Raw genomic sequence first — 26,655 nt, 5'->3', positions numbered from 1 at the left:
GCCGGGCTCCTGCTCCCCAACGTGGCTCCAGCCCATGGAGGCTATGTGGGCCTTACCTTGTGCTGGTAACCCAAGATGAGAGTATGGACAGATTGACTCCAGAGCCTGGGGAGCAGCTCTCTCCTCCCCTGCCAGTCTGGTCCCTCTCACCCCTCTAAGCACCCCTGGAGCAGTGGGGCTTTTCACCCAGGGACCCTGCCTGAACTCCTTTGACAAGGTCCATCCAGGAAAGTGCCCAAGCTTGGGTCTAACCAGCCAGACCTTGGGAGGAGGGAATATTGGGGAGTAAACAGAGCAGCATGGGGCCTTTCCGTACTCGATCCAAAATAGAAATGGACTACAGTGAGAAGTAAGGAGCTCCAACTTCATTCCCCCCCTTTCTTGCTATAGTTGGGACTTTCCCCACTTTTTTTGATGATTACCAAATCACAAGTGGGCATTCCTGCTTTAACCTGGATCTTAGTGGGAAATCTACAAATGTTTCTCCATTACAAATTGAGTTTAAAAAGTCGCTCTTGTTCCTGTTAAACGTCGTCTTATCTTTTACATAAGATAAATGTATTCCATATTTCTTTGATTTTTATTAATTAATACAATGGCCTTATTTGTGTGATTATCATCAATATGGTTGGTTATAGCCTATCTATTATATGGTTGGTTATCTTTGTAGAGTTGTTTTTTGTTCTATTATCCTAGAATTCCTAGGCTAAATAGAATCGTCATATATTTTTTAAAATGTAATAAAATTGTAATGATTTTTATTGCATCAATATAAAAGAGAGAGAATTAAGGAGCTCTCCATCCCTGGAGATCTTCAGTCAGTCAACAAACATGCATTGACTGATTAATATGTGCCAGACACTGTGCTAAGTACTGGGACTATAAAGAAAGGCAGAAACAATCCCTGCCCTCGAGAAGCTTAAATGCCAACGGGGAGACGCCGTGGCAGAGGCAATTTTAGAAGGAAGACACTAGCTTTGTTATTTGGAAAAAGCTTCTAGAAGAAGGTAGAGATTTTTCATCGGAGGCTGGACGATCACTCCTAGGAGATAGTCACAGGGATCCCTCCCTTCCTGGTTAGGCTTAGATGGCTTCTGATGCCCATGTCAGGGAAAACCTCGGAAGGAGAGGCGGTGTTTTAACTTCTCCAGCTTTGTCACTTCCCAGCCCCAAACGCGCCTCTGTGATGGGTCACCCCTTCCCACTGCATATTGCCCCCCAGATTTCCCCTCGAGCGCCCACGTGGAGAAGCCGTGGATCAGCAGGACCGCCTGCTGTTGATGGCTCTGTCCCTGGCCCTTAGCGCGAGCGCGGCCGCAATCGCCGCTTCCTCGTTGCTTCATTCGTTTGCTCGCTCTTTTTCCCGGGGAGACTCTGGAGAGCCCGGCGGGGCGCTTCCCTGCTCCGCTTCTGGCTGCCCTGGCTCCGCGGCCGCCCTGACCTCGGTCTCCTTCCCCCGCAGGGTTTGGCTTTGTCACGTTCGAGAGCGAGGACATCGTGGAGAAGGTCTGCGAGATTCACTTCCACGAGATCAACAACAAGATGGCAAGTTGGTTTGGGGCCCGGGGCCCCCCGGGGGGAGATGGCAGAGCCGAGAGGGACCCGGCTCGGGTCTGGCCCTTTCGGCGCAGGGCTGAGGCGGGGCTGGGGCCCGGCTCCAGAAGCTTCTCCCCAGGGGGGTGGGGGGGAGGCGGCGGGGCGGCTCTGGAGGCTTCTCCCCGGGGGGCGCCGCAGGACCCGAGAGGGGCCCGGGCCAGGCTGGGCCCTGACGGTCTGGCCCGGGCCTGGCCCTTCCGGCGCAGGGCTGAGGCGGGGCTGGGGCCCGGCTCTGGAGGCTTCTACCCGGGGGGCGCCGCAGGACCCGAGAGGGGCCCGGGCCAGGCTGGGCTCGGGTCTGGGCCTTCCGGCGCAGGACTGAGGCAGGACTGGGGCCCAGCTCCGGAGGCTTCTCTCCGGGGGCGCCGCAGGACCCGAGAGGGGCCCGGGCCAGGCTGGGCCCTGACGGTCTGGCCCGGGCCTGGCCCTTCCGGCGCAGGGCTGAGGCGGGGCTGGGGCCCGGCTCTGGAGGCTTCTACCCGGGGGGCGCCCAGGACCCGAGAGGGGCCCGGCCAGGCTGGCTCGGGTCTGGGCCTTCCGGCCGCAGGGTCAGAGGGGTGGCTGGGGCCCGGAGCCGGAGGCTTCTCCCCAGGGGCGCCGCAGGACCCGAGAGGGGCCCGGGCCAGGCTGGGCCCTGACGGTCCGGCCCGGGTCTGGCCCTTCCGGCGCAGGGCTGAGGGGGGGCTGGGGCCCGGCTCCAGAAGCTTCTCCCCGGAGGGGGGGAGGGGGGGAGGCCGCGGGGCGGCTCCGGAGGCTTATCCCGGGGGCGCCGCAGGACCTGAGAGGGACCCGGGCCAGGCTGGGCTCGGGTCTGGCCCTTCCGGCCGCAGGGCTGAGGGGGGGCTGGGGCCGCGGCGCAGGGGAGGGGGGGAGGATCTCGGGGGCGGGGGGGGGGGGCCCCAGAGGCGGCGCCCCCAGAATCCGGGAGTGACCCCGGGCTTCCCGTTACAGGTGGAGTGTAAGAAAGCCCAGCCCAAGGAGGTGATGTCGCCCACAGGCTCCGCCAGGGGGAGGTCCCGGGTCATGCCCTACGGCATGGACGCCTTCATGCTGGGCATCGGCATGCTGGGTAAGTGCGGCGCGCTGCGGGATGGGGCAGGAGGAGCCTCGGGATGGGGCAGGAGGAGCCTCGGGATGGGGCAGGAGGAGCCTCGGGGGCCCCTCCCGGGGCCGGCACCGCGCCTGCGCGGTGGGGACCAGGGAAGGCCTCCCCGGTGGCGGCGGGGCTCGGGGTCGTGACCCTCGGGTCGGGCGCTCTGCTCTCCGCCCCGCTCCCGTTCCCGGGGAGCCGCCGGGATCCTGGAGCCCCGCGGCTTCTGCGGCGGCCTCCCCTTCCTATCATGCACCGGGCGAGCGGCTGCCGTCTGGCGGCGGCGCCCGGCTTCTGGAGGGCAGCGCCGGCACTGCCCTCTGCCGGCCGTCCCGGGAACCGCCACCCAACCCACCTGTGCGTTGGGAAGGCCCCACAGTGGGTGGGGCCCGGGCGCCGGCCCGCGCTTTCCCCGCCTGGCCGGGGAACCGATTCCAGGGCCCGGGGGTCCCGGGCGTGGTTCCGGCTTTGTCCTGGGGGCGGGAGAAGCAGATGGGTCAGTCAGCAAGCGCCTACTGTGTGCTAGGGCTGGGGATGCCGAGATAGGCAGCGTCCTAACCAAGGGGCTGGGCGCTGTGCCGGACTCCGAGGAGGCCCAGACCCGGTCCTAGCGTGCGTTTGTTCAGCTAGGGCCGAGGAAACCAAACCGACCTACTAGTGTTTGTGAAGCGCCTACTGTTTAAGGGACTGAGGGCTAGAGCTGAAGGCAAAACCAACCCACTAGCGTTTATTAAGCACCTACTGTATGCAAGGGACTGGGCTAGGGCCAGAGATACCAAAAATTCAATCCACTGGCATTTATTAAGCACCTATTATGTGCAATGAACTGGGCTAGAATCAAGGATGCAAATCCAATCTACTAGTATTTGTTAACACCTACTATGTGCAAGGAACTGGGCTAGGTCTGAGGATATAAACCCAACCCATTAGCATTTATTAAGTGCCTAATGTGTGCAAGGAACTTGGCTAGAGTCAAAGATGCCCAAAACCCAATCTACTAGCATTTATTAGGCACCTACTGTGTGCAAAGGACTGGGCTAGGGTCAAGAATACAAAACTAATTCACTAGCATTTATTAAGCATCTATGAGGTTCAAAGGACTAGTAGGCCTCAGGATATAAGTACCTTCCTTCCTAGTTACAAAGCAGCTTTATTCTAGTAGCATGCACTCTAATGGAAAGAAAAGGATGGACTGAGTTAGGAGAAATTTGGATATAAATTTGGATCCTGGCTCTTGTATTCGCTGCTTATGGACTTCTGGTTTTCTCATCTATAAAATGAAGCTAATAATACTCATGTCAACTACCTCACAGAGTTATTTTTAGACCAAAAAAAAAGAACATCCTCTAAACCTTAATGTGTCAGAAAAATATAAATGCTTATTATCCTGGAGATGTTGTTGGACCTGAGTCACGGAATCATGAAATCGTAAATTAAAGGCTTATGACACATGAGGTTCTTGAGGCTCAGAAGGCCTCAGGATCACATAGTATTCTCAAGCCCTGTAGACAAAGCCTCACATTTTACAGATGAGGAAACTGAGTGAGGCTCAGGGAGAGACCTCATCCCCTACTGCCTTAGCCAGAAAATTAGGAAGAAGAGTTGGCTAATTGTCTGGAAGAAAGAATTTTAAGACTAGAGGCTCAGACCAGCTCACCCAGGATCTGCAGAAAAAGGGAGTGGAGGCAGCCCTGGTCTCCTAATCCCCGACATTTCCATTACATTGGGGTTGACCTTTGAAATAGTCTCTGAATATTAAACATAAAAGGATAGTGAAAGAGTGACTTCTTTTGGGATCAATTCTCTGCTGAATATTTTTTAAAAGTTGATTAGAATCCCAGCACCTCCCACCACCAATATGACCTTTCCTGTGCCTCAGTTTCCTCATCTGTAAAATCAGTAGTTTAGACTAAATGGCCACTGGAGCTTTTCTAGCTTTAAATCTATGGTGTTATGATCCCAAGTCATTTAATATCCCCGGGTCTCAGTTTCTTCAGCTGTAAAATCAGGAGATTGGAGTGAATGGCTTCTAAGGCCCCTCTGAGCTCTACACATGTGATTTTATAAATTCTTCTCCACCGTCTTCTGGAAGAAGAAAAAGCAAATGGGAAAATAGATGGGAAACATTTTGCAAACCTCGGAATTCTGTATAAATGTTCAGTCGTTTCAGCCATGTCTGACTTTTGGTGGCTCCATTTGGATACTGGAGTATTTTGCCATTTCCTTCTCCAACTCATTTTGCAGAAGAGGAAACAGGCAAACAGGGTAAAATGAACTAACATGGGGTCACACAGCTAAGAAGTGTCTGAAGCCAGATGTAAATTCAGGAAGATGAGTCTTCTGGAGTCCAGGCCCAGAGTTGTATGCATTGTGTCATTTAGTGTCTTCTATATAAATGTCAATCATTGTTCATTATTATCATTACTAATTGCTATCTTTTTCTGGGTTTTTTTTTTTTTTTTTGAGTGGTGATTGTGGTTAAGTGACTTGCCCAAACTCACACAGCCAGGAAGTGTTAAGTGTCTGAGACCAGATTTGAACTCAGATCCTTCTGACTCCAGGCTGGTGCTCTATCCACTGCATCATCCAGCTGCCCCTTATTAATTAACCATTAAAATATTCTAAAACTTTTTAATAAAGGTCACATTGTGCAACACATTCCTGAAGTGCTGGACCTGGAGTCAGGACAACCTGGGTTCGAAACCCATCTCAGACATTTACTGGCCGGGTGACCCTGGGCTAGTCACTTACCCTATGTCTAAAGGGAAGTTAAATAATATCCTCCCCTTCTAGTACCCAATGAGAAAAATGGCACCCAAAGTCGTAAGACTTGACCTGGTGGCTAGACTCATACACCAGAAAGCCACTGTCTTTAATAAGATACGTTTTAGCAAACCACTGCCCCCCAAATGCGACTTTGATCCCAGACAGAATTTTTCCTTTGACCACATAAGCATAGAAAACATTGGTCTGTGTCACAGGGGTCCTCAAACTATGCCCACGGGCCAGGTGCGGCAGCTGAGGACAATTATCCCCCTCATCCAGGGCTCTGAAGTGTCTTTATTTAAAGGCCCACAAAACAAAGTGTTTGTTTTTACTATAGTCCAGCCTCCAACAGTCTGAGGGACAGGGAACTGGCCCCCTATTTATAAAGTTTGAGGACCCCTGGGCCTTATGACAACTTTGTGGTGGCGGATGGGCCACTAGGTGGCGCCAAGAAGGCTCATCTTCCTGCATTCACATCTGGGTGACCCTGGGCAAACCTTCCCTTTGACTGGGAGGCCGGAGGTGGGTAGAATTCCAGCTCTAGGGTGGGGGAGTGAGAAGCAACCCCCCCCCCTTCCATCTGGGCTGCCCCGGTCAGATCCCACTTGGAGGCTTGTGTTCAGGTCTCAATATTCTCATTTTAATAAAAGATGCCATTAAGCTAGAGCTTCCAGAGACGTTCACTCCCCATGAGGATGTGCTGGAGGCGCCCAGGATGTTTAGTCTGGGAAAGGCAATTTTTGGAGGTGGAGGCAACGTCCACACTGTCAATAAGTGTCCTAGGATGGTTTAGGCCGGTCCAATTTGCCTCAGAAGGCAGACACATAATGGGCAGACACAGTAAGGAAGCAGCTGGGGTTTGATAAAAGGAAAACTTCATTATGGTTAGGGGTAGCCCTAAATAGAATGGGGATGTGGTCTCTCCTTCAAGGTCATAGGAAGGCGGCGAGTCCCCTTCCTTCGGGAGCCGACTACCGGAAGATGTAATTGGATGCTGGCTAAGCGTGTCACTTGGACTATGAGATCTCATCGTAGTCAGAGATTCTGGGACGCCGCTTCCGGGCCGGGCAGTGAGCAGATCTTGCTGAGCTATAAAGGACTGACGCAGTCTGATTCCCCCGCAGGTTATCCCGGTTTCCAAGCTGCCACCTATGCCAGCCGGAGTTACACGGGCATCGCCCCTGGCTACACCTACCAGTTCCCTGGTAAGTCCTCCTTGCACATCCCCGACCAGCATGCCCGGCTTCCTTGCTCAGGTTAACTCCCCTTCCATCCCCCAGGGTGGGCGGCTAGAATGGATTATAAGGGCTGCATGGTTTGGGTACCTACTTGTTGGGGACTTGAAAGCGAGTATATCCGAGGAGGGACGCCCCTCTCTTCCCTCTGGGGAAGAAGACCCTTGGGTTGGGATGCTAGGGGTGGTGCATGATGCCCCTGCCTCCCGGTCTTACGCCTTCAGGGTTGTCACCTCCCCCAAAACAGGACACTGGACTTAGAACTGGAATTTATTCCTAAGAACCAATTTGTCACTCGAACCTCACCATTTGTCTCCTCTGGCTCCCTTCCTCCAAAACGGAAGGGACAGTAACCCTTCATTCCCGAGCTCTTGGCTGTACATACATGCAGTTGATTCTTCCCTCACTGAAAGCCAGTGAGATCCTAAGTTTAGGGCGCTGAAATCCATCCTGTGTCCTGGGGGCAGGTAACAACTCTGTGCTCATCTCTGGTTCTCTCGGTCTCTCTCCTCCTTTGCCTGGGGGACAGTCCTCCCCTGTTTAGACTTCCGGACACTGTGCATGGACTGGTCTTGCTGTTGTGAATGTCCTTGTGTGTGTCTCTGCAAGACCCTGCCCCGAGGGGCGCTCCACCTTTTTAAGCTGTTTTGTACATTTCCTTTTAGAATTCCGTGTAGAGCGGACCCCTCTCCCGAGCGCCCCCGTCCTCCCTGAGCTCACAGGTCAGTCCCTTGGATTTCCTACACCTCACAGGCTGGATGGGGAGAGAGAAAGGAGCCCAGGGACCATTCCAGGGGCAGTGAGACTGGACACTTTAACCCTGCCCTTACTTTTACCTGGCCCATTACCCAGGAGCAAAGAATGGGACAGCCTGTGGGAGTGAGCCAGCTTTTCTCCCAGGAAGGAGTTTAGACTTTCTATATGCAGACTCTAACACTGTAGAGATAGGATCGATCTCTATTAGAGAGGGAAGGTAATGGGAGTTTTCCAATTTTAAATCCCATTACTTTACCTAGAACACTTCAGGCAGAAAACCTTGGGACTTTATCCCTTATCTACCCGTCTGGAAGGTAGGGAGAGCCAGGAAAGTTTGTGGCTGTGTCCAGGACTGGATAGAATTCAAATGACTTCCCTGTTCAATCTGTGTCTCTTTCCGCCCTCATACCCCACCAAGCTCTAGTCCCCGGCCCTGTGTGAAGCTTGTGTGTGCGGCTGCTGCTTTGAGATGAGATCTTTCTTCCACAGCTCAATTCCTCCAGGCTTTGGGGCGGTCAGGGGGTCTTCCAGCAAGTAGCATCTTTTAAAAAATGGATGGTGAGGGGGAGGGAGAAGTTTGAGAGTGAATAAGGAGTCACAGGAGGGCAGGGAAATGAAATCTTCCTTTTTCAGAATCAGAACACAGCACTGTTGCCCTGGGATGGACAGTGGACCACCCCAAGGGGGGCTTGAGTGTTGCCTGGTTGTGGTCTTTGGTGGTATGCCCTGCTTTTCAATGAACAGGAAAGTTTAATGGTAGTTTCTTGGAAGAAGACATTGTAATTTCAAGGGACTATCTCCTCAGCTAATGGTTTTTTCAGAAAAAGTTCTACAAAGAAATTATAGTTGGTGCCTTTACCCAACTAAAAAAACACACCAAAAAACCATCCTTGAGAAGACATAACTATTGATCCATAATGTCTTCCTTCTCATCTTTAGAAAACTTTTCTGGTCTATGCTCACAGGTAGTAGGCATCCTTGATGAAAACAGGAGGATGTAGGAACAGACAAATTTTCGCAGATGATTTTCTTCCAAAGATGAGATCTTAAAAGTGTGATTGCTCAAATATGATTCATCAAAAGATGTAAAAAACAAGGGCCCTCAGTGTCATTTGTTTTTGTGATGGGATTTCATGGTGACATTGATCTAATGGATCTAGTGATACAAATGAGCAACTGTCGTACAATTTCTAGTCTTAGAAAGTAAGGACTCTAAGGGGAATGATTTTCCAAGGGTCACTTAGCCAGTTTCTGTCAGGGGTGGGGCCTGAACCCAGGTCTTCATGAGAGAGATTTAATCCATGTGGCAACATTGCTGCTCACTAAGTCTACTGGGATTTATTGGGCCTTTATTATTTTATTTTAAGTCGTTTTGTTTGGGTTTTTGTTTGTTTGTTTTTGTTTTTGAGGCAGTTGGAGTTAAGTGACGTCCCCAGAGTCACACAACTAGGAAGTCACATTTGAGCTCAGGTCCTGCTGCCACTAGGACTGGTGTCCTCTGCACGACGGTGCTCACACTATGGTGCTCCCAGTTGCCCCTTGTTTATTGGTTTTTTAAATAAGAATTTAACTCACTTGAATAAAATATAGCCTCCCAAAGTGCTCTTGATGAAAGCTTCCTCCCACAAATATAACAAAATCCTCCAAGATTCTAAGACAAATGTAACAACGAAGTTAGCTTTGTACATTAATCCCCTGGGTATTAACCTCAACCAAGGCATAAAACAGACATACTTAGCATGTTTACAGTGTCATGGAAGATGTCTTGCACAGAGCTCAGATGAAATAAGACTCTAAGGGCAGCTGGCTGGCACCATAGTGCCCAGAGCACTGACCGTGGCATCAGAAAGTCTCATCTTTCTGAGTTCAAATCCAGCCTCATATACTTAGTAATTGTGTGACCCGAGGCTAGTCACTTCCCCCGTTTGCCTCAGTTTCCTCATCTGTAAAGTGAAATGGAGAATGAAATGGCAAACCACTCCAGGATCTCTGCCAAGAAAGCCCTAAATAAGTCACAAAGAATCAATCAGCATTGAAAAATGACTGAACCTACCAAATGACTGAATACTCCTATTTGCAAATAGCACTATGCTGATTGTATAGAGCCACTGAAACCTACAGATGGATGAAATTCATGGCAGCACAAAAGAGATGGATCTAACCATCCATATAGGAAAAGCAAAGCAGAAGAAAAATATGTACTTTTTTGTCCAAGTGTGCAACTGAATAGGCAGTCCCTTAAATCTTAGTCCGTCAGGGACGTCTAAGTGGCATAATGGTTAGAGCACAAACCCTGAAGTCAGGAGGATCTGAGTTCAAATCTGGCCTCAGATATTTAACACTTCCTAGCTGTGTGACCCTGAGCAAGTCATTTAATCCCAATTGTCTCAGTGGAAGAAAAATCTTAGTCCACCATCCTGACTAATAAGGATGGGTGTTTTCAGAAGGACAGTGAGTTGAGAGTCTAGCTTTGGTTAGGAGGAAGGTTAGGGTAACACTTTGGGGAAACTGCATGGGATGTTCAGTGATCCTCAGCTTCTAGCCACAAAAGCGCCTCTCTTTAACATGCATCTTCTGATGCTAAAATACTGCCTAGCTCTAAAGCTGATCTCTGAGTCAAAATTACAGGTCATCGCGAGTGCTTTGGGAAAGCACATGGTGGGGATAATCAGGCAGCAGGGAATTAGCCAGAAGGTGGTACTGTCTTGGAAGACTTGTGCTATTGGAAAACCAAAGTTGGTTGGCGAGGTGTCTAATTCAATTCAACAGACATTTATTAAATGTCCATTATGTATAAGACCTTAGGGCAGATGCTGCTGTTACAAAGACATACTTCCCAGAAGAAGACAAGAGATGGGCCATCCAATTAGCCTTCCAGTACCTCCAAGATATTGACAGAAAACCAAAAGACCTTCCACATACGGACCAATGTCGGATGGAGAATTTATGGAAAGACCAGAAACTCTTTGGCAAATGAGAAGGCATGAAGAACATGACTTGCGCTCATGGGAATGAATGAACATCTGTAACATCAACTAAGCCCCAGGTTTGGTGCCCTTGTGGGGACTAGACTTTTAATCTGTGAGCATCCCCAGAGCCTGAATGAACCAGAGTTGGATCTGAAAAACCTTGCAGAAGAGCATGGCCAGAGCCAGAGGCCGGTGACCCAAGTGTTGGGCTGTATTGTGTAGCACTCTGTCAGTGAGTCAACAAGCATCGGTTAAGTGCTTACTTTGTGTGGAGCATATAGTAGGTGCCTGATAAATGTTTATTAAAAGAATACAAAGAAAGGCAGAAAATAGCCTTACCCCTCCAAGGAGCTGGAAGTCCAGTGGGGAAGATAACATGGAAAGAACCACCTACATGCAAGGTTTGAACAGTGTAGATAGAAGGGAAAGGCAAGGGGGGGGGGGCATCTGGAAAGGCCTGTGGGAGGTGAGATTCAAGCTGAGTCTTGTCAGAAGCCAGGGAAACTAAGAGGCTGAAAGAATTCCAGGCACAGGAGATAATCGGTGAGTGCAAAGGAAATGGGAGATGAGAGCGTTCTAGTCAAGGAACTGAAAGTGGGTCAGAGGAGCTGGATGGTGGAGTCAGTAAAAGGAACATAAAATATAAAACCTGGCAAGGTAGGAAGGGGCCAAGTTATACAGAGCTTTACTTGTCAAATAGAGGAGTTACATTTCAGCTGAAGATAATAGGGAGCTAATTGTGGTCCTTGAGGAAGGGTGTACACTATGCTTGAAAAGTCACCTTAGCAAAGAACTGATTGAAATGGGGAGAGAATGGAGGTGAGGAGACCAAATAGAAGACTATGGATTAGTCCGGGTGCAAAATGATTAGGGTTTAAACCAAAGTGGTGGCTGCGTGAGTAGAACAATGAAAAATATAAGAGAGACGTAATGAAAGTAGAAATGATAAGACGTGATAGTTTATTGAATATATAGTGGGCAGGTGGTATGGAGGAATGGATTGAGGAGTTGGGCTGGTCTAAGTTCAAATCCTGCCTGGGATACTTACTAGATGTGGTCTGAGAAATACAGAAAGGTTCAAGTATTTCTCTGTTGGGTGAGGGGTCAGACAAGGAGGATAATGCTAGCGCTAAGATGGCCATTAAGAGGAATCTAGTGGTTTATCTAGTATATTTTTCTCTCCACTGCAATTCAAGTCAGAATTAATAAGCTTTTTGATACATAAAGAAATGAGAATGATAGCTTTGCAAATAAAGCCTCAATTTCCTCACCTGTAAAATGGGGATAAAAGCAGGATTGTTATGAGAAGCATATGGGATAATGCTTTAAAGTATTCTGCATAGTATATGCAAATATATGTATATTATATTCTAAAGTACTTTGTATATTACATGCCAATGTATGTGGAACTATGTAAATTCTAATTTATTATTAGTAATAATATATAGAGATTGAAGGAGACTGAGAAATCGAAGTTGTGGGCCTGGGTTGTGGAGAGGAAGAGGTTGCTTTCAATAGCAATGGAGAAGTTCAGAAGAGAGAGTTTTAGGGGAAAGATAATGGACTCAATTTTGGCTATGCTGAGTTGGAGAAGCCTCTGGGCCATCCTGCTTGAGATGTTTGGAAAGCAGTTGGTGAAGCATAACTGTAGCTTGGGAAAGAGGAAAGGAGCGATATAAATCTCTGGGAATCGTCACCATTGAGTTCATAATTGAATTCATGGAAGCTGCTCAGATCACCAAGGGAAAGAGAGAAGAGAAGAGGTACCAGGACGGAACCTTGGGGGGTCCCCAGCTATGACCTGGAAGAAGAACCAATAAGAGAGACTAAGAAAGAGCCACAGTTCGACTCCAGGTCATGGAGGAAGAACCAGTAAAGGAGACTAAGAAAGAGCCATAGTTCGACTCCGGATCATGGAGGAAGAACCAGTAAAGGAGACTAAGAAGGAGCCACAGTTCGACTCCAGGTCATGGAGGAAGAACCAGTAAAGGAGACTAAGAAAGAGCCATAGTTCGACTCCGGATCATGGAGGAAGAACCAGTAAAGGAGACTAAGAAGGAGCCACAGTTCGACTCCAGGTCATGGAGGAAGAACCAGTAAAGGAGACTAAGAAGGAGCCACAGTTCGACTGATAGGAAGAGAAACACAAGAAAGCAGAATTACCAAAACCTAGAGAGAAGAGAGTATCCTGGGAAAGAAGGTGATCAACTCTGACTAAGGCTGCACACATCAAGGAGGAGATGGAGAAAAGGTCTTTCACTTTGGCAAAAAAGAGCCCCTTGGATCTCGATTGAGTAACTCGATTGAACGATGTGACCACCAGCCAAACCACAAAAGTTTAGAAGAGAAGGGGAGGTGGTACCGGGGACAGCACCAGCCGGGTAGGAGAATCTGAGTTCAAATCTAGCCTCAGCTACTCACTCATTGTGTGACCCTGGGCAAGTCACTTAACCCTGATTGCCTTCCAAAAAGAACTAGAGGAGAAGCAGGGGAGACACAGATTTTAGTGTTGAATGACTTTTTCCCAAAAGTTAATCACAAAAGGCAGGAGATACATGACAGGCCATGGAGGCCAGGGTCATGATCAAGTTGAAGGTTTTCTGTGGATGGGGATATGTGGGTAGTTTTGCAGGTGACAAGGAAGAAATCAGTGTCCTAGGGAAGAAACAGGAAGACCTGGATTTGAATCCCACCTCTGACACTTATAGGGAACTTTAGTGGTCGTTGAGGCAGCTTCGATGATGCAAAGGACAGTTTGGGACCTGAACCTGAGTTCAAATCTTGCCACAGACACCAGCTATGTGACTTCAAAAAAGTCACTTGTAACAGCTGCCTGCCTCAGTTTCCTCATCTGTAAAATGGAGTTCATAACAGGTACTTGTAATGTCCGCTTCCCAGGGTTGCTGGGAGGCCCCAGGGAGGTGCAACCTCTATAGCTGTGCCAGTTATCATTGGAAGTGGGAGCTAGCACAGAGCTGCACCTGAGCTCCGCAGAGGATGTGCCCCATCCAACCCATGAGTATTGTGGCCATTGAGGCCTCTTGAAATTTAGTATTATTAGAAGTGGCAGAAAGCCGGCTTGGCCAGCAGAGGGCGCTTGGGCCTCAGGCCACATTGGACAGCTCCCAGACTCAATCCTCGGTGTCATTCATGGGCTCCCAAAGCTGGGAGGGAGAAGGAGCTCCAAGAGCATCCTGTTTGGTGCCCCAGCCCCTCATTTTACAGATGGGGAAACTGAGGCCTGGTGAACTGAGTTCTTTTGGCCCCCCATCCCAATGGTTCAGTTTCAAATGAGATAACGGTTGTAAAAGTATTCAGCACAGTGCCTGGGCAGAGGAGGTGCTAGTTAAAGATGTATTTCCCTTTCCCTAGTACCATGTTATTCCCAGAGGAATTTAAAATCTAAGGTTCACACCATTCATCCAAATTCTGCACCTGCTGTGTGCAAAGTAGAGCACACCTACTGTGTGCAAGTGCTATACCCAGGTGGCCTAGGGAACACAGAAAGGTTGGAGTATTTCTCCATTGGGTGGGGGTCAGACAAGGAGCATAATGCTAGCGCTAAGATGGCCATGAAAAGGGATCCAGCGGTTTATCTAGTGTATTTTCCCTCTACTACAATTAAAGTCAGAATTAATAAGCTTTTTGATACATAAAGAAATGAGAAGGATCTTTGCAAATAAATATCCATCTGTTTTTCCAAAAAAGGAATCTAGCAGGTGCGTACACACACACACACTCACATACTCACACACACACTCACACACACTCTCTCACATACTCACAGCACTCACATACATACACACACACACAAACGCACTCTCTCTCACACACTCACACTCACACACACTCACACATGCACTCACACTCATTCACATACTCACACACATGCACACACACAACACACACACACACACACGCACTCAGACACACATACTCACACACACACACACTTTATGGATAAGGAAACTGAGTCTCAGAGAAGTGGTGACTTGCCCCTGTTCCCCCAGGCAGCAGGTGGCAGAGTTTGGGATGGAACCCACACCCTCTCACTCCAAATCCAGTGTCCCCTTCTGTCTTTCCCAAGGACCTGCTAGGACCCTTACAGATCTCAGGTAAAGGATACAGGCCTGTCCTCAAGCAGCTTACGGTCCTGTTAAGAGGGTGAGGTAAGCCCACAGAAAACCATAGGGCAGGACATGATATATATAACACCATAGGAGTCAAAGGGGAGCAGTGGAAAAGAACAAGCATTTATTGAGCACTTACTATGTACCAGGCACTGTGCTAAGTACTTTACAAAAGATCTCATTTGATCCTCACAACAGCCCTAGGGAATAGGTGGTACTATTGTCCCCATTTTTCAGTCGAGGTAACTGAGGTCAACAGCAGTTGAGCGACTTGTCCAAGATCACAGAACCACTAATGGTCTGAGACAGAATTTGAACTCGGCCCTTCCTGACTCTATCCATTGCATCACTTAGCCGCCGTAGATGACAGTGAGGGAGAGGATTGTGGGCTGGGGTGACCAGGGCAGGCTTCTTGGAGATGGTGAGATTTTAGCCGGTTCCCGTTTGGGTAGGACCAGTCAGAGGTGCAGTGGAGAGACCAGTCTTATTGCCCACCCCCTAGACCTGCCTTCAGCCCCTTTGGATGGGCCACCTTGGATGCATCCATAACTCGGGTCTCCCGCACTCTGGAAGAAATATGGAGGCTCCTCTCTGGGAACAGGGACGGCCTCGGCCCGTTCCTCCATATGCCCCCTTACAGTAATGACTCTGGCAGGTGTCTCTTTCCCTCCGCCACCTGGTTGTTCCTTCCATTTCTGCTCTTCCCAGGGGGGGTCTGGGCCCTGCCCAAGACCCTGCCAGGATGGGGACTGAGATCCGAGGGGCTATAGAGGGGTGATGTTTGAGGGAGAAGAACCAGTGACCACTGTCTTTTCTTTCAGCAATCCCACTCACTGCTTACGGACCAATGGCCGCAGCGGCCGCAGCAGCTGCTGTTGTCCGAGGGACAGGTGAGACCGACTTTGGGTGCGAGGGATGATGGATGAATGGATGGATGGAGCATTTATTAAGCACTTACTGTATGCAAAGCATTGTGCTAAGTGCTAGGGATAGAAAAAGGAAAAAAAAAAGAGAGAGAGGTATGGTCCTCTCCTAGGGAAGTGGGGGGAGGGGTGTTTTCCTTCCCACTCTGGGAAGGGACAGAGGCATTAGCCTCGTTGACTTGCTCTGGGTTGGGTCTGGGGCCCACCTCTCCTCTGGGAGAAGTGGGCAGGGGGGGTGTGGGCGGCGGGGGGGGGGGGGTCGGCACGGTGTCTTGGGGAAGGGGCTAGCCTGTTGGGCTCTTTTCTCTGGGTTGCCAGGATCTCACCCCTGGGCGCTGGCTCCCCCTCCAGGTTCGACACCAAGCCGCACGGGGGGCTTCCTGGGCACCACGAGCCCCGGCCCCATGGCCGAGCTCTATGGGGCGGCCAACCAGGATTCGGGGGTCAGCAGTTACATCAGTGCCGCCAGCCCCGCCCCCAGCACCGGCTTCGGCCACAGCCTTGGGGTGAGTGAGCTGACACCGGGGGCTCTGGGGTGTGGGATTCCACTCGGATTGAAGGGAAAGGGGGGGGAACCTCACGGTCACTGGAAATCCAATAATGTTAGCTCTTGCTCTCTGGGGTGGGCAATACCTTTGATCCCCTGTTGCTTGTGTTGATTTGTTTTTGCTTAATTTTATGTCTTACAGAGAAGGGTTTGGGAGGGTAGTCTTTGGGAAGGGATAAGAGTCCAAAAAAAAAATAAAAAGAATAATGAATGAAACGTTTTCCTTCAATCTCCCTTAAAAAAGAAAAAAAAAAATGAATCGTATCAATGAAATGCTATCACAGGGGAAAGGGCATGCTGGGATATTCCTAGCTGACTTTCTCAGCCTGTTGAACTGGGGATTGGGGATTCCTCCTCTTTCAGGGTCCCTTGATTGCCACAGCTTTCACCAATGGGTACCACTGAGTCAGGGGATCAAGGAGGCAGGAGGTAAGACACTTGTGAAGGGACCTGAAGTTTGGGAGGAAGCGTCGGGGCACAGGAATAGAGCTTGGAAAAGAAGCAGGAGAAGGCCTGGAATCAGAGGGTGTCAGAAGGAGAAGGGACCCAGAGATGTGGAGATGGCAGTTTTACTTCAGGACATCCCTCTTCCGGCCAACTCCAAGCTATGGATTCTCCTTCAGAGGGTGCTTGGGGGAGGGGCTGAAAGTGAAAAGGAGAATGTAATGGAAAGACCTTTAGATCTTGAACCAGAGGTCCTAGAGCATCCATCTGGAGCTGGAAGTCCATTTTAGAGAAGGGAAAGCTGAGGCAGAAAGTGATCAGTCATGTGGCTCGTGAATGCCTGAGGTAGTATTTGAACTCAGGTCTTCCTGGCCCCTGGGTCTCAGCTTTCTGTCGACTAAGCTCTGTGTGACCTTGAACAAGTGGCCTCCCCTGTCTGTAAAAGGAGAGGAACGGATTAGAATCTCTCCCCTTCCTTTCAGCTCTCAGGGATCATGGTACCATAGGAGATAAAATTCTGCTTTTGCACTCAGGGTTCAAATCCTGTCTCTGATACTAGCTCGGAGGCACCTCTCAAAGCCTCAGTTTTCCTCATCCGTCAAATGGAGACAAGAAAACCTTGTCCCCCAAGATTGAGGCTCAGATGATATCATATATGTGAAGTCTTTTGCCGACTGTAAATCACTAGATCGATGTCAATTATTATCTGGGGTAAACCCAAGCAATTTTAGTTTTTAGATTTAGAAGAGAAATTATAGATCGGGTGGAATTGATTTGCCCAAGGTCATACAAGCTAGTCATCGGCAGAATAGTAGTGTAACTATAGGCTGCTTGTAGAGAAAGATGGGAAAGTTTGAGGGAATAAAAATGTGGGGGGAAAAGAGAAAGGTGGGGATAATCTCCAAGCCCTAACTGGCCAGAAAGCCAGAGCAGAGAGCCCCATTCTATATTATAATTCATGATGTGAAAATCAAAAACAACTAAGATAAATTGAGGGTAAAGGAGGTATCGTGTTCTTACATTGATTTCTAGGCTTTACACCACATAAATTTCCGTACTCTAGGACAGAGACTCGTCACCATGCCCTAGTTTGACTCTAGAAAGTCTAGCACCTGGAATTCAGGGATTCCCCAAAGCAGGCTTTTTAAAAAGGAGAGGGCTGGACCCCAAGGAAGAGGGGGAAGAAAGGTCTTTGGAGAGACAGTGTTGAGGAGATGGGGCATAACCGGTTTTCCTTTCCCTATTCTCTCGTTGGCCATCTCCCAGAGCCCTCATCGGCAGCTGCCTGAGGACAGTGAGCTGCAGGACCAGCCCAGCCAAAGGGGAAAGGGGAAGGAGGCTCGGTCCATCACCCCGTCCCCTCTCGACAAGCTGCAAACTGCCTGCAGGCTGCTGGGCTCCCCGCCTGCCCCGCCCCGGTCCCTCCTCCCCCCTCTGCCTCCCAGCCCACCCCATGGACATCATCTCACTGCCCTTACTAACCTTCCCCGCCCTCCCCATGCCTTTCCTTTGGCTTCTATTTATTTTGGAGTAGATGGTAGCCTCCTAGTTTTCTCCCGTTGGGTTTGTGCCCCTTCCCTGCCTCTCTCTTTGCCCCTTCCTGTAGGTCTCCTGAGATGGCTCATGTGCTTGTGTTTAGGTAGGATGATGGCGGGAGATGTGTAGGGGCCCATTGCGGGACCCAGGCCTCCCTCCTGCCTTTGATTTCTCGATTTGTTTTTTTTTTTTTTTTTATTCTAATCTCTTTCCTTTTTTCTTTTTCTTTTTCTTTTTTTGATCAAAAAAAGAGAAAGAGAAAGAGAGAGAGAGAGAGAGAGGGAGAAACATTTTAAAATTGTTTCTTGGTTTGTGAATGTGAAACTCCGGGCTGTAGGGTGGGGGCCGGGGCGCCCCCACCCCACGAGAGAACGAGTGTATATTTTGGTCTGTGGCAGCCCAGGCCCTGGCCGAGCAGGGCTGGGCTGTGGGTCCAGTGAAGCCCCGGAGATGTCTGTCTCCTGTATGATATTGTAAATACTTTGAGGAGAAGCCCCCCCCCCCATTTTTCCCTATATTCCTTGCCAGGGTGGGGAAGGGGCCTCACCTCACCCCACTCAAAGGGCCCCTCTGTGAACCCCCTCCCCATATGGTTACTGTAAGATTTTTGTTAGGGCCTCCACTTGGACTGGGAAAGGGAGGCACCCTCTCTCTCACTCTGAAGCTCAGGGGGAGTCCTGCGGGCTACCCATCCCCCACCCCTGCCCCGAGCCCCAACTTCAGACGGAAGGGAGGGGGGCTTCCCACCTTGCCACATTTGAAAGGAATTAACTCTCCAAAGGGCCTTCCCCGCCCCCACCCCCCTCAGTAGGCCGGACCCTCCTGTTTTCTGCCCTGGGCTCACGGTGGGGAGGTAGGGGTCGGAAGGGGTTTGGGTGGGTGACTCCAGGGGCAAGCAAAGGGCTTCTCAGGGATCCCCCACATTCTTTCACAGCAGCCTCCCGCCTGGACAGGCCGTGTGGCCGCTCTCCCCGAAGTCGTGTTCGGAGCCCCTCGGCAGCCCGGCGGGCCTCCCCCGCCCCCAACGCCCCCTCTGACCTGATGCCCACTCCAGCACCTCCACCAGGGTCAGAGGGTGGGTTTAGGGTCTAGATTTCTGTGAACCAAAGACCTGATCGGGGTGGGAGGATGGAGACTTGACGGTTGCTCCTTCCCCCGCCCCAACTCCCACCCCAGGGAGGTCGGACAGGTCCAAGGCTAGGGGCGACCCACGTGCCCCGACCCCTCAGCATCCCCCGGCTACCTTTGGAGAGTTAATTATCAGTGTGAGGTGCTTAACCTGTTAGTGCTGAGAACACGAAGCAATAATCTTTGTTACTGAGACGCGCGGCTGTATGTCTTTTTTTTTTTTTTAAATATTTCCTAATAAAAGAGAAGCTACATTTTATTGGTTTTTATTTTTGATTTTCTACACGTCTGAGGGGAGCCCCTGAGTGGTTCTACCTCCCCCCTCCCCATCCTTTCCCTCCCCCGCCCTCTCTGTTCCCCTCTCCTCCTTAGGGCTTGGGGCTGGGGCCGGAACTCTGTTCTGATTCATTCCTGGTTTTTTTAAAGATGTTAAATGGTGTTTTGAAACCAGTAAATTGACCACTCTGGTATCTGTCCTCTCCACATCTGTAACCCTCTTTCCAAGATTTTTCAGTTTTAAATTCCTAATAAATTATTTGAAAATGGTGCTGGTCTGTGGCTGTGATTCTTCCGTGTGACTTGATTGAGAGCCGGGTTTCTTGGGGACCACCCACTCTTCCTTATTCGATCTCCTTAAGGGGCTTATCTTGAGTCCAGAAAGGAGCCAAAGGGCTTAGGGTTGAGAAGAGTTCTTTTGAGGAACTTCTTGCCAGAGAGCAGTCCTTATTTAGCTGTTTATTCATTTAAGCATTTGTTAAGCCCCTGCTGTATACCTTTCACTATATCAAACCACAGGAATGCATAGGATTATAGACTTAAAGTAGCTTGGAAGGTCCTTAGAGGACATCAAGTCCAACCCCATCATCTTATATAGGAAAAAACTGAGGCAGGCCCAAAGAGTTTAAATAACTTACCTAGAATCATATTATTAGATACCTAAAGTGGAGTTTTGGAGCTTATCTCCAGATCCAGTGCCCTGCTCGTTACTCCACACTGAAAATAAAACGGTCTGAATAAATTTTTGCTGACTTGATTTCAGGGAGCTCATCTGTGATAGATGTCAAGATTAAAATTTAAGGTAAACTGAGGCACAAAGCTCTGAACATGTTCAGTTTATTGGCAGGGCTGGCAGTCATCAATAATAGCAGGGGTCTTTTCAGCAAGCCAAAAGACCCTGAATGAGGGCTGATGAATTGATTATTTTCTGGACAATAGTAGAAACATCCGAAACCTAGTTTTAAGACAGTTAGAAGACAGTTAGAAGTTAGAAGACAGGATCACAGATGGAGAAAACAACGAGATTGGTTCCAACGTCAGAAGCATCTTAGTCGTGGGGAACAATATGATTGGCTAGAAATCTGGAATGCAGGGCTAGCAACAACAGCTCCTTCCAGGTTATCATTATAACCACCAGAGAAGGCTCAGTTTTTTAAAAAATTAATTAATTAATTTAATTTATATATTATAAAACATTATATTAATTAATTGATTTTTTTTAAAGTTCAGAATGGTTTCTAGGGGAAATGAACTTTTTTTCAGAGACAAAATTGACTTAGGCAGCTATACAAAATGTCAGCAATTATACAGAATAGAATCAGTTGTAAAATAGAATTGATGTGATTTTCTTATGGGAGAGATGAGGAATAACGGTCAGCTTTGTTCGGTGGAAGGCATCGGAGTTCCTAGAGGTCTTCTGGATCGATCGATTAATCGATATGCATTTGTTAAGGGCCTTCGAGGTCAGGTCCTGCTAAGCCGCTGACCATCCCGATCAGAAGAGCTGCTAGGGCCAATTGCACTTGCTTTCTTTCCGGCTTCTGCCCAGTCTGAGGCAGCTGAAAGAGAGAATGTTCTGAGAGTTGCCAGGTCAGCAGAGAAGAGGGCCATGGGCAGTGCCGGTCTCTCTTCACCGTGCAATTTGAGCTCTCTCATGATGGAGCAAATACTCAGAAGGCCCTGGGCCCTAGAGCCCTGGCAACAACCCAAGGCTTAGCTCATAGGTGTCCTTGATTAGGTTTCAAGTCCTCTCTTTATCCCTTTAGGTTAAGATTCAGCTGGCATCCAGAAGTCTATTACACAGACACCATAGGGAAAGGCCATTAAGTTTAAAAAAAAAAAAAAAAAAAAGCACACCAATAAACTATCTATCCCCTCAAGGAGTTTATACTAAAAGGTGAGTTGATTAAACTACAAATAAATGGGATTAGGCACCGGGCCTGTGATTTCACTGGTACAGGAAACTCCCAGGTGAGGGTTTTCTCTCCAAAGACAGTTAGCATCCTCTCTGTAATCATCACAACCAGTCAGGACATGTTTATCAAGCACCTACTGCCTGTCAGGCGCTGGGCCAAGCCCTAAGGCACAAAGGAAAGCAAAAAAGACTCTCTGTCCTCAAAAGGAAAGGCAAAGGCTTCTTGTAGGGTTAGGGTTAGGGTTAGAGTCGGGAGTCGGGAGGCGCGAATTTAGGGTGGGTTTTGAACTGGAACTTGAAGGAAGCCCGGGAAGAAAGTGGAGATTTTAAGGAGGGGAAGCATCCCAGAAATGTTAGAAAGCAATCCAAAGGCCCCAAGCTATGAGGTGAGCGTCTTGTTGGAGGAACCTCCCAGGGATCCAGTAGTTGGATCAAAAAGGACACGTGAACGGATGCTGGCAAAACAAGCAGAACCAAGAGAACACTGTACACAATAACAGCAAGGAATCATGGAGATCGATTATGAAAGGCTTGGTTCTTCTCAGCGGTTCAGTGATCCCAAGCAATCCCATAGACTCTGGACCAAAAATGCCATCGGCGTCCAGAAAAAGATCCAAGGAGACTGAATGTAAATCAACACATGCTATATTCACTTCTTTTTTCCTTTAATCTCTCCCATGATTTTTCCCTTTTGCTCTGATTTTTTTCTCCCAACATGATTCATAAAGCAAAGTGTATTTAAAATAAACTTACTACAATTTTTTTTTATTATTTATTTTTTTTATTTAATAGCCTTTTATTTACACGTTATATGCATGGGTAACTTTACAGCGTTAACAATTGCCAAACCTCTTGTTCCAATTTTTCACCTCTTACCCCCTACCCCCTCCCCCAGATGGCAGGATGACCAGTCTTACTACAATTTTTTAAAAGTACATGTTGGATATGGGGGAAGTGGGGAAAAAGTAGGGAGGGGTCCCCAGGTTAGAAAGGGCTTTGAATGCCAAACTTGGTCTTAGAGGCCAGAGGGAGCCATCAAAGTCTATTGTGTACTAGGGGAGGTAAGGGCAGAATAACAGGGACAGAACTGATCCTAGGTGACTTTTAGCAGCTGAATAGGATGGCTTGAGGAAGAGACCTCAGGTAGGCTGACCCACCAGCAGCTATAGCAGGAATCCAGGTGTGAGATAGCAGGGCCTACTCCAGCAGAGAGACAGCATGGCAGGAGAGAAGAAGAGAAAGTGTTCCAGAGATATTCAGTGGTAAAATCAAGGAGCATCTAATTGGATGGAGCGGGGGAGCGGGAAGAGGGAGAATAGATTTCAAAGCTGGGTACCTGGGAGGATGGCAGCGACCTGGCCCAGGGCTTTTTAAACTTTTTCTACTCAGGCCCTGTTTTTAATGGAGGACTTTTTAAACAACCCCAGTTATACAGTTTAAGAGGTCTAGATTAAAGTTAAGATATCTATCTACTAGGTGAAGTGGGTAGAGCACCAGCCCTGACCTGAGTTCAAATCTGGTCTCAGACACTTAACCCTTCCTAGCTGTGTGACCTTGGGCAAGTCACTTAACCCCAACTTCCTCAGTAAAAAAAGAAAAAATAAATAAAAATTACTACATAGTTAGAGATGTGAAGATGAAGGTCAACATTAGGGTTAAGACTGGATACATACATTTGAGAAGGTACCATCTAATCTCACCCCCTCATTTTAAAAAAGGGGATAGGAAGCAGAGTATCAGAGGTTATCCGGCCTCCCTAAGTTCTCATTAGTAGTAAGTAGAATGGTCGGAAGCAGCTGATGGCACAGTGGCCAGCACAAATAGGCTTAGGGATAGTAGGTCCTGAGTTCAAATCTATCTCCAGACACCACTTTTTTGAACAGGTCACTTAATTCTGTTTGCTCTGGTTTCCACAGCTATAAAATGGGGATAATAATTCCTACCTTGTAGGGTTGTGAAAATCAAATGATATAATATTTATAAAAAGTGCCTGCATGTAGTAGTCATCACATAAAGGCTTATTTTCTTCCCTTGGGGATCTTCTGACCCCGAATTCACTAAAGCACACTGCCTGAGTGTTAATAATCCCTAATCTTATTAACAATAAAAGCAACAATCAATAAAGCTCTGCCGATTTATGTGTTTGGGGGATACAGAATCTCCCAGAACCTCCTAGTTGAAAGGCACTGTTAAGGTTATCAGAGCTTACCTATATGGAGGTAATCTCCAACGAACTTTACTTGTTTATTATAGGGTTTAGTAGTGACCACGTTGAATCCCACAACTGTGACCTTGAGGGGGAATGTGGGTAATTTACCATCTGGTGAGGGCAGCAAATACGTCCTTAGCTGTTTTTTCCACTGAAGACTTTGTCCTTCCCAGGCTGGGAGAGACTAATGGCCACACACCTGTGTTTGGATGAAGACCAAGCTGGGGGTGTCTGGGAACACATCTGAGGTGGGGCTGGGCAAAAATCGGGAGAAGCTGAAGCGTCCCCACTGCCCACTGTGAAATATGGCCCATTGTTCCACTGCCAGAAAGATCCTGACCTCTAAGGGCCCTGGGTTCAAATTCTGACTCTGATACTTGCCCGCTTCCCTTGCTGAGCCTTAGTTTTTTCATCTGCTTACTTTATGAGATCATACATAGGGGGCAACTGGATAGAGCACCAGCCCTGAAGTCAGGAGGACCTGAATTTATATCGGGCCTCAGATACTTAAACACTTCCTAGCTGTGTGACCCTGGGCAAGTCACTTAACCCCAATTGCCTCAGAAAAAAAAAATAAATAAAAATTAAAAGAAAATTTTAAATATAAAATAAAACCTAAATCCAGGTTTTAGGGGCTTAGAGAGAAGAGACCTCAGAGACTAGTCCAGTCTCCTTATTTGAGAAAATAGAGACCCGAGGAGATTGGAGTGTAGAAGGAAAAAACCATAAATACTTTCCATTTATCATTCACAACCAAGACATTTCTGGCTTAAAGAGAAATTCTGTTTGGCAGAGTTCCCCCATGCCCTTTGACGTCTGGACCCCAATTTGAGGTGATTAGAACCTTTTTGTTTGTTTTGATTTTGGTTTTGGAGGCAATCAGGGTGAAGTGACTCCGGGGTCTTACAGCTAATAAGTATCTGAGGCTGGCTTTGAATTCAGCCCCTTTTCCCAGGGCTTTGGAATCTTGAAGAAGGAAATCACAATATGTAAAAAAATACAGTTTGGAGTTCACATTACAGAATAATTGTCCGGGCCCTCCTGGAATTTTCTATTCAAATATTCTCCAGGAATAAACAAAGAGATCTCTCCCCAGATAGCGGAATCCTTTTTCAGTGGAAAAGCTTGAGTCTCTTTGGACCTGTCTCTCAAAGGATGAAGGGAGAGGGGAAGGCCTTGAGATAGGAATATGGCTGGGCTGGGAGGGAAGGAACAAGGATCTCTTAAGCTCCTACTGTGTGCCCCCTGGGCCAAATTCCAACCCCTCTTAAGCATACCTGCTTTTCCTTTATTAAAGATTTCCTATTTATCTCATAGATAACTTGCTTTGTATATATTTGTTTACATGTTATCTCCCCCATTAAGTAGGGAGGACTTGAGGCTTCTGCCTCTTTTTGTATCCCCAGAGAACTCAGCATAGTGCCTGGCACATAGTAGGCATTTAATAAATGACCTTTTTAATTTTAATTTATATTTATTATTATTATGTTTAATAATATAAATAATTATATATTATATATTTATAATTAATTATAAATAATTATATATTAATATATAATAAAATTTAAATTTAACAAATGAGTCAGATGTTGAGAAGTGTGAGCACTTTGGGGTCCACATGCATGCTCATTTCTCTTGTAATAAATCTGGTTTTTACATAAATCTCTTGACATTGTGATTCCCTGCTCATGGGAGATCTGAATTCAAATCCAGCCTCAAAAACCTGTGAGATGGGGGCAATCAGGTGGAGCAGTGGATAGACCACCAGCCCTGGAGTCAGGAGGACCCCAGTTCAAATTTGAACTCAGACCCTTAACACTTCCTAGCTGTGACCCTGGGTAAGTCACTTAACCCCAATTGTCTTGGTGGGGGCGGGGGGGAAACCTATGAGTGAGTTTTAACTCATTTAAGCTCTGAGAACCTCAATCTCTTCATCTGTAAAAATGATAATTATCAACAGCTATTTTCCAGAATTGTTAGGAGGATGGAAGGAGATATTTGTAAAGGCCTTTATAAACATTAGGATATCTACAGCTAATTCCAGATAAATGTATATTAGAACCAGGGCCCTAGATTTAGAACCAGAAAACAGACATAAACCCTTCCTGTGGCATTTACTACTGCTGTGACATTAGTCAAGTTGTGTCATTCTTCTGGACCTCAATTTCCTTTTCTGTAAAAAACCAAAGGAGCTAGACTAGACTTTAATCTTAGCTAGGGGTCCCGGGGACAGGCAAATGTAGGATTTAAGACTGTGTATTTTTCCAGTGCAAGAAAACAGTAGTATCCTGTTGCCCCGCAAATGTGGCTGACTGTATAAACATTGGGAAATTTTCCCTGGCTCTTTCTAAAGGAGATGGAGTGCCCAGACAAGCCCTGGTTGTTTTAGAAGGCTTCCTAATCCCTTGAGCATTTCCTCCTCCTGGCACCTGTTGGATCATGAGACCTAGGCCGGAAGAAGACTTGGAGGGCACCCAACCCATGTGGGAAACTGAGTCTCCATTATATATGCTTCCGATCATTGATTGTTTCTTGCTCTCCGGTCTCGCCCTCTTGCTCAGCTCTTAGCTTCCAGTTCTCAAGTCTTGGTGACATTCAAGTAAACTCGGGGAACCTTCCTCTTTGCCCAAAGATGAGTCAGTTGGGGAGGAAGGGGGACGGAGGGAGGGGGCATTTGCCGTAGAGCCTAGATTTTGTATTCTGACTCCAAGGATCCCATCTCGCTCCATTTTCTTTGTTCCAGGTAGAGAAAGATGGGATGAAAGTAGCTCCATGTAATGCCTTCCCTCCAGGTTTTCTAGGGATCCTGGAGGTTTTTTCCTTGGATGCGATATGTGGGTGCTGGGGCAATTTCAAAGCTGGCTTTGCTCTGTAACTGGAGGGATTGTAAAGGGCCAAGGTCCTAGCCCCTCAGCCTCTGATACCCCCCGGAATGATCCCCTCCTGGCAAAAAGGACTGAGGGGCAGATAAGAATAAGGGGAATGTATATTTCCTATATGTGATTTCTCTCTCCAAAATTATTGGCATTTAATTAAAACCTCTTATTCTGCATTTGAAAAAAATACCAAATAAATTAGGTACCTCCATATGCATAAAGGAACGGAAAAGAAGGATTTGATATAAAACTGAAGGTC

At 48.0% G+C, this 26,655-nt stretch overlaps 1 protein-coding gene across 4 annotated transcripts in view; it reads left to right on the top strand.

Moving 5' to 3' along the window:
- The window catches only part of MSI1 (musashi RNA binding protein 1), a 33,377-nt gene extending 13,711 nt beyond the window's left edge, over window positions 1-19,666 (top strand). Inside the window, exons 8-15 of one of the 4 annotated variants that reach the window (XM_031948718.1) lie at window positions 1,463-1,545; window positions 2,548-2,665; window positions 6,577-6,657; window positions 7,353-7,409; window positions 15,364-15,432; window positions 15,784-15,971; window positions 16,376-16,441; window positions 17,723-19,666. In XM_031948718.1, coding sequence (XP_031804578.1) covers window positions 1,463-1,545; window positions 2,548-2,665; window positions 6,577-6,657; window positions 7,353-7,409; window positions 15,364-15,432; window positions 15,784-15,971; window positions 16,376-16,417 — 638 coding nt within the window. In that variant the 3' untranslated portion in view covers window positions 16,418-16,441; window positions 17,723-19,666. The remainder of the gene's footprint in view (window positions 1-1,462; window positions 1,546-2,547; window positions 2,666-6,576; window positions 6,658-7,352; window positions 7,410-15,363; window positions 15,433-15,783; window positions 15,972-16,375; window positions 16,442-17,722) is intronic. The other 3 variants (XM_031948719.1, XM_031948721.1, XM_031948722.1) reach the window with 3 other exon arrangements.
- Window positions 19,667-26,655: the final 6,989 nt, after the last annotated feature.

Source organism: Sarcophilus harrisii, chromosome 1 (genome assembly GCF_902635505.1).
Source record: "Sarcophilus harrisii chromosome 1, mSarHar1.11, whole genome shotgun sequence".
Lineage (NCBI taxonomy): Eukaryota > Metazoa > Chordata > Mammalia > Dasyuromorphia > Dasyuridae > Sarcophilus > Sarcophilus harrisii.
This window is presented reverse-complemented; position numbering and strand designations above follow the sequence as displayed.